At 47.9% G+C, this 13,033-nt stretch overlaps 1 protein-coding gene across 6 annotated transcripts in view; it reads right to left on the reverse strand.

The window, feature by feature from the left end:
- The window catches only part of EIF4G3 (eukaryotic translation initiation factor 4 gamma 3), a 130,979-nt gene that overhangs the window by 13,709 nt on the left and 104,237 nt on the right, over positions 1-13,033 (reverse strand). For all 6 annotated transcript variants that reach the window (XM_065855403.2, XM_065855405.2, XM_071798466.1 and 3 more), the window contains 9 exons: positions 10,448-10,618; positions 9,287-9,484; positions 7,951-8,097; positions 7,424-7,660; positions 5,315-5,419; positions 3,514-3,646; positions 2,318-2,412; positions 794-887; positions 439-556 (listed from right to left, as the gene is read on the reverse strand). In XM_065855403.2, coding sequence (XP_065711475.2) covers positions 439-556; positions 794-887; positions 2,318-2,412; positions 3,514-3,646; positions 5,315-5,419; positions 7,424-7,660; positions 7,951-8,097; positions 9,287-9,484; positions 10,448-10,618 — 1,298 coding nt within the window. The remainder of the gene's footprint in view (positions 1-438; positions 557-793; positions 888-2,317; positions 2,413-3,513; positions 3,647-5,314; positions 5,420-7,423; positions 7,661-7,950; positions 8,098-9,286; positions 9,485-10,447; positions 10,619-13,033) is intronic.

The raw sequence follows: 13,033 nt of genomic DNA on the forward strand, positions 1-13,033 counted from the left end.
GAAACGATACCAAAATGGAGTAATCTCCAGGTAAGCCAGGGTTTTAGTGAAATAGGAGGGAAAACATCAGAGGGACAAACGCAAGAGAACAGTCCGGCTGAATCCACCACTGATTCCAACCTGCACACCTATTTATTACAACATTTTATCCAAAGAGTTTTTCACCTGTTATGAACTATTAGCAAATGTATCCTTAGATAAAGCATGACTGAAAAGCGGAAACTAAAATATTCCCCGTAACGGCTTTAAAAATTAATACAACCTGTCTTTCTTAAGATATTATAAAGAATGCACGTGTTTTAAGTTAACTCAAAGCACGTTGTGGGGGAAAAGACTCGGCCACTTGTGGAAACTCAATGAAATTCTTTGTGTGCTGGCAAGTAGAGCAGCAAGTGTGGACGCAGGCGGACGGACAGACGGGACGTCACCGACGCTTACCTAGTTAAGGCCCTGCGCGAATCTAACTCTGAGGATGCGGATGAGGCAGAAACGGATGAGACTGGAGGCTGCAGCGCAGAAAATCTGTTCAAACTAGTGGCACTTGGTCGTAAGGAGTCTGGGAGAGCAGAAAGACAAGACAGGAGAGCAACAACAAGGTCAGTAGCTGCCGACACCTTCGCGTCACAAAATCATTGAAGCGATATCTGGTTTTTGGAGTGACGGGGAGATAAGTGAAGGGAAAGGGCTGGTCCTGCCGCACTATAGCCCCGCGCAAACGAGCGTTCCCACCCAAATGTGCGCTTGGCAAAGGCGGCTGGGAGCGAAACGGAGGGTGAGGACCGTCCTGACTCACCCATCTCGCTTGCCTTGGCTCCACCACTGCTGCCCTTCCCCCAGCTGCCCAGCTGGGCTTTAGGCACAAGCTGAATCTTCTCATCTATCGTGGGCTGTAAAACACATCAAGAAATACCATTAACAAGGGCAAACTGTACATCATAACAATAAATGGGGTATTTTTTGGCAACAATCCCCATCTTGTGAATACCAAGATATACTTTAACACATTTTTGGGAGACCAAACCCTAGCCAAAGACAGGGGATGCAAACAAGGTGCATCACAAACAGCCTCTTCTGAAGTGTCAGGGAAAGACACTCCCAGTGACCAGCTTCTGCTTATCGGGAACCCCGAAGCTCATGAAGGAGAAAAAGCCCAACACATATCAGCACTTGAGAGGGTTTCCGTTTGTTTGTGATGAGTGAATGGTTCTGCTGCCCCCTCACCTTCCAGTCGTGGCTTTAGGGGGAATCTGCACAGTAACAAACAAAATTCAGAGGGCGAAGAACAACAATAGGTTGCAGAACTTGGGGAGAAAAAGTGGTGTCTGACACGAACATGGATTTTACACTGCTCGGTAGGTGAATCTATTGACACGGAGATTGTGACCCCGCAGGTCTCTTTGTGCGAGCTCCTCTCTCCTCCCAACAGCGCAGCTGTTGTGGAGCTGGTTCCATTTGTACCGTGTTTGTACTGAAGTCATAGAAGGACTATTCCCAGATGCACCGTAGCCCAGACAAAAGCAGGTTCAATCCCTCCCGTTAATTACATTTTAGAGTCTGTTTTATGACTTTCACAAGGAACAAACTGAGTTTGATCTGCAGAAGGGCTACAGTGTGTCCAGGTTCTGCTTTACAGCTCCCCGAGCATCGAGAGTAAAATTTGAGGAGAGTGCCATTAACTGGGACAAGGGAACATCTAGAAAACACCCTGATTTACGTGAAAAATGCAGTTCTTGGTGAGAAATTCAAAAGCTGTCCTGAAAATCACAAAAAAAGGCAAAAGCTCCAAGCTTGCCTAACTTGCAGCCTGAAATAAATGTCCCTAAATCCCCACTTTAACGGTAAAATAACAGGAAGATGCTCAGGACGCTGCATCTCTGACATGTCAGGAACATTTTGTTTTCAAATTGAACGTGGCATCCTCGTTTTGCTAAAAAGCCGCATTAGAAAAGGGCCTTGAGAATGCGAGGCAGCAAAGGATTTGTATGGGATGTTGGAGACACCTCCCGTAACAGCGTCACCACCATCCACGATGACCCGGCTCGCATCCTCTTTTCATCATTTAATAGAACACGGATTTTCCAACTTAGGAAAAAGACACTATTTCCCTTAGAACAAGTGAAACAGGAACATTCAGAAGACAACGGAGTTTTCTTTTGTGCTTTATTCATGCCCAGTACTAACTCTGAGCATCTGAAATATCCCAAAAAGCAAGTTTGGACTTGTAAACATCCTAACAGTCTTTCCTGGGCAGACAGATACAATAAGGTAAGACCTCGGCACTTTTGTTGCTCCGAACGAGGTTCGTGCTGGCACCTACCTTGGTGATTTTAAGGAACTTGGTGGGGTCCAGCACTCGGCTGTTCTTTGCCCCCTGCACAGTGTTCCAACCGCCTTCATCGACCCGCTGGACACCTGCCAGGCGACAAACACAACCCTCAGCGCATCCCCGCGGCACCCCGGGAGAACACGGGCGACCCTCTCCAACTTCAACAGGAGGAGGAAAAGCCAACGGCACATTTCTGCTGAGCCTCAGCACAATCCTGTGCAGAAATCATGGCTTCTGGAGTATTTCTTCAGCCTCAAATGACATAACTAGCTTGCCTTTCTTATTACAAAACAGCCTTGCCATTAAAGATCTCACTGTTTTCAAGGGCTGGATTTGGCAGCAATTCTTCCCGGTTGGATTTCTCAGTGCGCGTCCTTGCGCCTGGTTCCGGCTGCACGTCCTGTGCGCTCACCAGCTCACAAAAGGAGCGGAGGACGAGCCTTTGCCAACCCAAAGCCCCGCTTCTTGTGCAGATTTCAGCAGCGCTGGACTAGTCTAGACAGAACCACTCAAGCAATCACAAGTTCCTTACTCTCTCCTGATGTCACTTTTCAGATAATTAAAGCAAATTTACATGTATTTTCCTTATGCCCTGTTTTCACAGCACTTTTATTTGACAATCTCAGTATTTAAGAATCCCAAAGATGACTTTTCTCCTTGTCCCACTCTGCCCCAGTCATTCCAAATTCACCTTCAGGTAGTGCCACCCTCAAGACCTAGCAGCAATTTAATGTAATTCCAAGACCTTTCTCATGCTGAGTTAACACCTCACAACTTTAACAGCTAAAGACAACATGGTTACTCTCGAAATTAGACACTATTCTCTTGAAATTAGATGCTGCTGCACACAAGAATGGATGGCACATCTGACTTGTGCGCAGTAACTTGTTGTAACAGATTTCTGGCAGCCTGTCGCACAATCAAATATGGTTTGCATGAATGCAAAACTTAAGCACTATTGGTTTGCAATTGTTTATTTTCACCCAAGGGATTCGCCCCTGAAAAACACTCACAGTGCCCCCACGGCAACTCTGTTCCTCCTGCAGCCTCAGCCATAACCAGCCCCCAATTCCCTTTACTCATTACACTTAGGAAAAAAACAACATTTTTCTCTTATCCGGGATTCTGACTATGGCCATCGGATGTGAAATGAGTGAAACGAGCAGCCAAAGTGGTTTTTACTTCACCTGGTCTCCTCTTCTCTTTGGTCATTAGTTGTTGGACCTTCCTCTGTTCTTCTTGCTCTTCAATCTTGGCTTCTTTATGAATCTGCTCGATGGTCTTCGGGCCCTGGTCTGCTCTCCGGGACACCCAGTTGCACTAGGAGAGAAGGAAACATGAGCTCAGTGATATTTCCAGCAAAGTGCTGTAAACGGGGTATTTTGAACACTGCGAACAAGGCCTAATCCTCCCTCCCTGTTACCCTGTTCGAGGGGCAGCTCCCCGAGGCACCGGGGAAGATTTGGTGCTGCCGGGTCACGTTGCAGACAAAAAGCCATATACCCTGGTATATAGACTGTGCTGGATGTCTTGGTGGAGAACGGAGGCTGCGGTGAAGAGCTTTTGGAGAGGCGCGACTGAATTAAAGACACTTTAACCCCTGGCATCCTGCACATGCCCAGCTTTCCAGCCTTCCAGGTTCAGAGGAAAGAGATGGAGCTGAGGGAAGCTGCTGTCACTCTGTTTATTACCAACACTGTTCACTGGAGCTTTTCCTCCAAGTTCGAGTTAAAAAACAAACCCCTGAAAATACAGAAGCAAGAAGCAACTGCATTTTATCTGGAGATGGTGTTTTGCTGCTCCAGGGATCGTGATGGCTGGGACAGGAATCCTGCAGAGAGAGGTGGAGCTGTCTCTCCACAAAACGCTTCCACTGCTTGATGTGTCTATTCAACCACACACTGCACAGATCCATCTATCCCAGAATAACCAGACTGCCTCTTGATTCTGCTACAACCTTATTACAACTTTCAGAGTAATATCTTTGTGTACCCTGCAGTCAAAACGGTGACTTCGGCCTCCACAAAACCCCAAACCAGCTGTTTTATGAGTAAAACCTGCTCAAGATTTCAGTCTTGAGACCAACGCCGCTAAAACCCGCTCAGGATTTCAGTCTTGAGAGCAGCGCTGCTAAAGCCACGCTGCTGTCAGTGCTTACAGGGTGGAATTACAGGTGTTTGGGAAGGCTGGAGTGAGCTGCACTCACATCTTTAACCATGTGGAGTACAAACACCCTTCACTGTATGAGAAAATGGGTCTAACGACTCGGCTGTGTTCAAAAGTTGATTACAAGAGGGACAGGTCTGCACTGTCCGTGCACTTGTCTGCACCAGCTTATCTCCTACTTGTTGTTTCGGGAGCTCAGTGTGGATCCACCACCGTCGTGTTCTGATCGCGCACAAGCTCCATTTGCTTTTCTCTGCACGATACGGCCAGTGAACAACTGACAGATGGCTGGGTGTGCAGCAAGCCAGGCTAACACAGCACCGCCTTTCGATGAGATCCCCACTGCCACAGACAAGAGCTCTCCCAGTTCTTACAGCCACGCTAACTGGTCCCCAGACTCGCGGGGTACAAATCTCAGAGCACTTTGGTCCCGTTGACACAAGTGAAACACACCTGGAGCGCATGGAAATGAAAAGAGCCGAGCAGCACAACTGACAGAGACAAGAACAAGGGAAACCACCCCAAACCTCCTCTGGAAATCACTCAGGCGTGTCTGCTGCAATGGGGCTGGACCAGCGGCACCAAAAGCCGGTGTGGACACACGTCTGGCGTTAAGCAATTTGTCTGTCTACCCACCTTGGTGTTCATTAAGGCAAAACAGAGAGATTTCTTGTCTTTAAACAGCCAGATTTTGGGAGATAAAGGGCACAGATCTCCCCACTTCTGCTGTCAATACTGTAAATCTCTGCTCTTACACGAGAGCTCTTCCAGCCCGGACACGAGAGGGCACACGCTCCTCTACTCACGTGAGTCGGTACCTACCAGCCTTAGGTCTATTACATCCTGAAGCATGAACCGAATCCTTGAAGACGTTTTCCTCTCTTTCACAATCTTCTCCATCTGATTAAAATACTGGTCCATGCGAGGCTATACAAGAGAAACATTATCATCAGCGTGTCTCGGAAGAAAACGAAAATACTCCCTCAGGTGGGGACTCAGCCCCTCTGTGTGTACAGAACAAAAATTGCCATCCATTAAAGAAATATATATATTAATGCATTTTTTAACTAGGGTACAGCTTAACTGATCTACTGGTCAGCTGCCATTGACAAGGGGAGTCCTGCTCTACCTCTGAGCTCCTCCTTTTCATATCGGCGTGTGCGCTCCCCTCAGCCTGAGAAGAACCGGCTCAGGAAACCCAACGGGCACCAAACTAACCCTGAAAACTTCATTTTGATGCTTTATTTCCCCCAAACTGTCTCAGGTGGGGTCAGGCAAGAGCTGTTTAACAGGCTTAGCCCTGGACTGAAATCCCACATGCTCCTTTTTTATCCAAAAAGTTGTAATGTGATGGAATCTAAATCAGTTTGCACTAAGACATTAAACAGTATAATTATAGAAGCCTCCAGTAGGTCTAAATTTGACTCAATTTGATTGAACCTTTCTTCTTAAAATGGGGGCTCTGGTTGTTTGAAACAAAAGGTTTTGGGGCAGTTGTATAAAATGTTTCCCACTCCCTTCACTGAAAACCAGCTAAACCCTTAGACAAACAAGGAAAACCCTATGAAAATGTGGTGCTGGCCTTGCTTTGGAAAGTTTCAGCTCCGAGAGCAATTGTTTCCAAAGTCAGGAATGACAGGGAAAATATTTGAAATGGACGTTGTCCAGAAGCTTTAATTATAACGATCGCTAACACTTCAATAAAAACACATAATAAAACATCGACCCCATTAATGAAAAATAAATAAAAAGATTCTCACTGAATTTTGATAGAAATAAAGATCACAAAGATGGGACACGGGCAGCTTCTCCCAGGGGGTAACGTGACGTGTGGACGCGCTGCACGGCTCGAGGCCGCGGCACCGGCCGGTGCACCAAACCCGGGGCTTTTCCAGCATTTCTGTGCTCGCAAAGGTCAAACCGGCATCCCGGCCTCAGCCAGCGCGACCTCGGCTACTGCTCAGCACTCAGACCCTGTTTTCCTCCCAAAGCACGTGGAGAAACATAATCCCTGCCGCTGGCACTTCCAAACTTGCACCGACAACGTGGTGTTAACTGCATTAACGGTGTATTTAGCCTGGGGGATTAGCAGTAAACTGGGCTGTTTTGGTCAACATGTCGCAAAACAGATTGGAAAGAGTTTTCCCTGTAAGGATGAGGATTGATCCGCCGTGATCCCTGCGACCCAGCACTGCAAGGGAACTCCCTCCTCGCGCAGCTGAAAACAATTAGCGCTGTTTGTTTCCAGAGCTGAGTCCCACTGATTTCTGGCAAACCCCCCAACGCTTTTTCATCCCCAGCTTGGCTTTTGCGATGGAGAAACGGGTCGTCCGTGCCAGGAGAAGCTCATGGAGTGCGTCATGCTCCGCGCTACAGGGCTGTTTGTTGGGCAGTCGGGAGGAGACGCTGGAGCGCTGCAGTTGCAAAGCAGCTGCTTCAATGCAGCGGAGCTGGAGGCGACCGTGACACAAAATAAATGCACCCGCCAAGGGTCAGGTGGGGGTTTAGGCTCATTAATCAGAGGTTGTTTTGAGATTTAACCCCAACAATACATTCAGTGGTAGATTCTGTAGGCAATGTAAGCTGTCAGTGGTAAAGAAACAACTCTAAATCTTAACGTTTCGGAAACTATGGATAAGAGGTAAATTCTATTTGGAAAAAGAAACACACAGGATACGCTGAGCATACCCTGTGTACTCGGATGAAATATTTGAAACAAGGAAACTGGAGAACACCGCTGAAAATGATACGGACTCTACACGAAAGGGGCAGAGGGGTGGGAGTGCGGCCTGGTCATGCCAACACATCCACAGAAGAGCGAATCATTTCCTCGTGCTGTACAGAAATTCCTGAAGCAAAAGTAAATCCTCGAATCAAAACACCCCACGCCCACTTTTCCATCCCTCGCCTCGCCCTCCGGCCCTGCCCCACCTTCGCTTTCTCAAAGTCCAGGTCCTTGCCAATGGTCGTGAGCAGGCGGCAAAGGCACTCGAGGGACTCCTCGTCGTGGTTTTTCAGCAGCTTGACCACGCAGTCGTGCATGATCGCCTCTGTCAGCATCTTGAGCTTGAAAAGCTCGCCGATGAATTTTATATTCCCGATGGATCGCCGTCGGGCTTTGTCCTTGGCCTCCTCCAGCTCGTCGTGGAGCCGCGTCTTCTCCTCTGGCTGTAAAACAGGAAAACGGCTCTAAAAAAACATGTTTGCAGAGGAGAGAACCCTTCAAAAGGTCCAGTTTTACGTTTATAGTTGCTGTTGTCCCTGTTTACTCTTTTTCTCTTAAAAAAACAGAGGGTGCTATAAACTTGCTAACCAAGGCAAATACTTTTTATGACATGCAGCCACAGTGACAGAATGAAACTCTCAACTCCAAAACTCCCCCCAAATCAAGTGCCATCTTCAAAAGAGCTCATTTCCAGTGGGAGCTCTGCGAATTTATGGGGAAAAATACCACTTACAGTGGTAGCAGCTTCGAGTTCTTTCTGCTTCTTTTCAAAGACGTCGTCGTCAGCCTTGTCCTTTTCAAATTCCTTCTGGCAGCGGTTTAACAGCAGCTTGCGGAAATTCACTGTGCTCCCGGGTTTGTCCGCCATGGGCACCTTCAGCTGGGGGAGAAGGAAGAAAAACATCAGCAGAAATACTGCAAAGCTCTGCATACAAGTGACGTTTCCCATAAGCCAACCATGACATTTTATTATGCACTTCACATTCGGCAAGGCGAGCTGTGACAGTTCAGCATCACGTCACCATTTCCAGCGGAGTTTTACATTTCATATGTAAAGTCTCACTCAAAACTTGGCTGATGCCACCTCCGCCCAGAGACAGATTACATTTCCATCCGTGGGATCCTTTAAAAAGACGCGCTGCTTAAAAACACTCGTAATGGGCTGAAGGCTCTGGAGCTGTGCTCCTTCACTGCACATCATGAAGGATCAGGGGAGAAAGGGCTTATTTTGTCCCAAAATTCACCATCTGAACAATGAACCGTCCCAAGCTGGGCTTGGTGCCTTGTGCTCCCATTGGAAAAGAGAGAGAAACTGGAGCGTCCAAACGTGACTCGTGGCATCGTGTGATCAGGGAGAGCCAAGTGCTCCGAGTCCTCAACTCCAACCACCACAGCACGCCAAGCAAAGCCCTCAAACGGAGCAGAGAAATCCATCACGTAGATTATTTATTGTTAGATTTGTAGATTATCCATAATGTAGATTACTTTTATTTACGTTCTTAGGAAAGAGCTTGAGGTGCTGGAGCGAGTTGAGAGAAGGGAACGGAGCTGGTGAGGGGCTGGAGCACAAGTGTGATGGGAGCGGCTGAGGGACCTGGGGTGTTCAGCTGGAGAACAGGAGCTGAGGGGAGACCTTCTGATCTCTGAACTGCCTGAAAGGAGCTTGGAGCCAGGGGGGTCGGGCTCTGCTCCCCAGGAACAAGCGTCAGGAGCAGAGGAAATGGCCTGAAGTTGCGCCAGGGGAGGTTGAGGTTGGATCTGGGGAACAATTTCTTCCCCAAAGGGCTGTGGGGCATTGGAACAGGCTGCCCAGGGCAGTGCTGGAGTCACCATCCCTGGAGGGCTGGACAGACGGACATGAGGTTCTCAGGACATGGGGCAGGGACAGGGCTGGGTTATGGTTGGACTTGATCATCTTGAGAGGCTTTTCCAACCAAAATGGTTCTGTGATTCTATAAACTAACATTCAACTCTGCTCTTGCCACATTTGTATTACCGTCAATCAGTCTGTGGGGATAACATGCAGAACATTCACCATGAAGTGGAATTTTGACTTTGCCAGCTCTTACCGTTACGAGGCACCGGCACATGTTGGCATAGGCCACTGAGAAGCTGGGTTCATCGATGGCCTTCTCGAAGACCAGGTCAATGACACCTTTCAGCCTCTCTTCTGTATCTACCGTCAGGTCCGTCACTTGCTTCATCAGCTGGTTGAACATCTGGGGTGTCAGCTTGTTCAAGATGCTTCGTACCTTGCGGAACAGCTCCTAAACGACAGAAAAACCATTACGTTTACGCACAAATCAAGGAGGTGGTTTCAGGAACAAGCAACGATGCATCTTAAAGGTGAACGGAGATGTCCTGTAGAACCTTCTAGGAAGCTGAGCGACACATGGATACACATGTGTGCACAGCACAGCTCCAGCCCTAACGCAGCAACTGGCCACCATGACTGAGGCTGCGGGGCAGGATTTCTGGAAACAGCCCAATATTTTTTCCAAGTGCGACAGAGGCACGAAGTCCTTGTTGTCACCCAGCTGATATACTCCTCTTCATATCAGTTTAGCCATGAGATATAAATTAACAGGGAGTGGCCGCCTTCTCCCTCAACTAAGGTAACCAACTTTTCCTATATTTAAGGCACTTTTTTTTCTCTCTAGAATGACAATTAGGTCAACAACGCTGCCGTTGGCCCCGTGAACAGAATTCCAGTGTCCTTCAAAACTATCCCAACTTATCCTGCAAATTACAAGTTTAAGCATCAGGCAAACAGCTCTGCCCAGGGAGGACAGGACAGAGAAAACTTCAGAGCCGGTGTGGTTGGGCTGGGCAGGACAAACCGACAGAGGAACCTCAGTCCTGCTGAGCTTCACGGCAGAAACGTTGTCTAAAAGGGGATGAAAAGCAAGTTCTGTGATGGAAGTTTGAGGTTGTTTGCTTTAGAACCGAGACAGAAATAGTCGAGTAAAATAGCAATAGAAAACCAGCCCTGGAAGAGAGGTAGTAGGTTGTCTGGTGTTCCCTATTTAGACTCGCTTAAAACACAGCATTGCCATTTAAACTCCAGGTCAAGAGTAAACACATGAAAAAATAAATCATGGAGGCAGAGGAAAGCTGTGATTCAAACTGGAATTCATTGCCCTTTTTCAGCGGATTGCACACAAGCAAAAGCGAATTACCGTCCTCTCCTGTTACAGACTGTACTCGGAAGCGCTCGCTAACGCTCTCACCTGGGTTTTGACATTTTCCGGGTCCTCGGTTTGGTTTTCTCTCTTCAGGCTCGGCTTCCAGGCGTTCTCTGCCTTCTTCAGGTGGACGTCCTCCTTCACGCACACCGTGATGATCTTCCTGGGCTCTCTCCTCTGGCCTGGCTGAGATCTCCTCGGTCCAACATTCAACAACTAGGACAAAAACATTCCTTGTTATACCCCCTTTTCAACTCGCACCTCGATAAAACACTCCGGGGAGCGCCTCAACACCCGCTGATGGCACCGCCGACAACCAGCAACTCCTCCTAGAGCTTTGAGGCCTCCTCCGACCCACTGCACCGGTCTGGGGTGGTCAGAGAGAACATGAAGACACCAGAAGTGTTTCTCTTGGGCAGCTTTTCACAAAACAGATCCTGCATGCACCAGCGATGCTCCGGACTGAAGCACCACGGAACTGAACCCGACGGACCAAAACGGCCTCTGGAGAGCCAGAAACTGCGAAATGAGACATTGTAGCAAGGGTGTAATTAAGGATTAAATCAGTCCTTAAAGGTGGATTTCAAACATGCCATCCCAGGTGATTAGGGAACGATAAATTAGCAACTCTGCTAAAATCATTAAGTTTTACCAGAGATTGCTTCAAACAGAGCCATTTTGAGACAGGAATCGTATAAAACACTGAAAGGAGATCAGTGCTGCTCCTGCATTGTAGAAACATGGACCCTAACAAATGTGGGTCAAACTCTTTGTAGGTTCACAGAAGAAGAAAGAGAAGAGACTTTGAAACAGCATCAAGTGTTTCTCTATAACCCTGTTTAACATGACACTCCTGTGTAAAAACTGGGGAGTTTTGCATTAATTGTACAAGCAGTAGGGCACAAGACACCTCCAAACTCCTTCTTCACCACCTGGGAGCTTCTGGTTAAGGGCTAAAGGTACCAAACGTTGTCGGTAGGTTACTCTTCCCCTGCGCTATTTCATATTTCTGAACTCATTTATTAGAAACGTCCAACCTCAATGTAAAAATTAGCGCAACAACAAAACTCCATTACCAAACGCTGTTACTTCTCAGAGAAGTAATTAATGTCTTCATGGGGCGGTAGGCAAACTCCACATGAAAAACGGGCCTTTAAAAACATTTCTTTAGAATCACACAATGTCCTGAGTTGGAATCGACCCACAGGCATCATTGAGTCCAACAAAGCGATTCAACGAGCACCAGAGAGGCAAAACCATCTCAGTTATTCAAACAGCCTCACTGAATACGGAAGGAAAGCGCTCTCAGCTGGTGCCTCTCCTGTCACCTATCTGTCCCAAACCCATTTTAGCACAATTAAAAACAAACAAAAACCTCCTTAAAAGGTAGGAGTTTGTATGTTTGAATTGAATCGCTTGGCTTCAATGACATAAACGTGCGCTGCCGATGAAAACGAACAGATGTAATTACTGCCGCTGCTGGAGTTCTCGTTTGGGCTTCGTTAGGTGACAACAGCACAAGATGTTGTCAAAGGACAAGGACCTCGTGCCGCGGTGTCCTGTGCTCACCAAGGCCATGCACGCAGGAGCTGCGCGGTGCGGCGTATTCAATGCTGCCCCACCACAACCTGCGTTCAGATCCGCTGGCATGCACAGAAATCACCCACCAGACCCCTTCAAACTCTGTAACACAACGGCGCGAGTTCATCGCTCCAGGGAAACCAACAGTGCAACAAGTCAGCGAGAACAGGAGCCTTGACGATGCTGTTGGGTGTCGGATGCTTCCAAAATCCCTCCCTACGACCCCCTGTGCTCAACCAATACCGATACGACACTTCGCAGCCCTGCACTGAGACACCCACCTCTGGCTTTAGGTAACCTCACAGTTTTGCTGCCTGGGTTCTAACCAAACTGTAAATGTATGGCTGCAGAAAGAAGAAACTTCCCTCCAGCTGAAAAACCAGACAATAACGCAAGAGAACAGCGACGGGTTTCAGCCACGCTAAACCTCATCACACACTCGCCGGTGGAACCAGAGCCAGACTGGCAGCGTGCCCTGAAAATCACAACTTTTGGCTCATTTCTTGCAGGAACGTGGGTGGAGACGAGAAGTGACCTGTGGCCAACCCGTCTCCTGCACCTGAAGGACCTTCCAGGCACGGCCGGGCTGTGCGACGCGAGGACAGAGCGACGGTGCCTCCTCGGGTCAAGCCGAATCGTTGGCTTTTAGAGCAAAATCACCTCCCTGAAGGAGGAGACTATTTCCCTTCAAACCTGACGGATGCAAAATTCACGTGTGCATCGCCTGAACACCAGCACATTATGTCACACCCTCCTAAATCTGCTGCCTTCGACACCTTTAAGTGCATTAATAAAGCAAAGACTTTCATTAAGGTTGTATTTTTTTAGTATCTGTGAATCAACTCGGTTCAAAGTGCGATTAGGTTTTAAAAGCAGTGAACAGAAGCTTTGTTTGAATAAATAATACACACATCAAACTTCTAACAGGAAAAAATCGGGAGGTTTTTCGGTTCCTAAGTGACAAAGCAGCAAGTTAAAGAGGCTCCGGAGCTCACACCCGGCCGGCTCTTCGGAACCCAGTGCAAGTAAATAGGAAGGGTCCTGCAGCAC

The sequence above is a fragment of the Patagioenas fasciata genome, chromosome 23 (genome assembly GCF_037038585.1).
Source record: "Patagioenas fasciata isolate bPatFas1 chromosome 23, bPatFas1.hap1, whole genome shotgun sequence".
NCBI lineage: Eukaryota > Metazoa > Chordata > Aves > Columbiformes > Columbidae > Patagioenas > Patagioenas fasciata.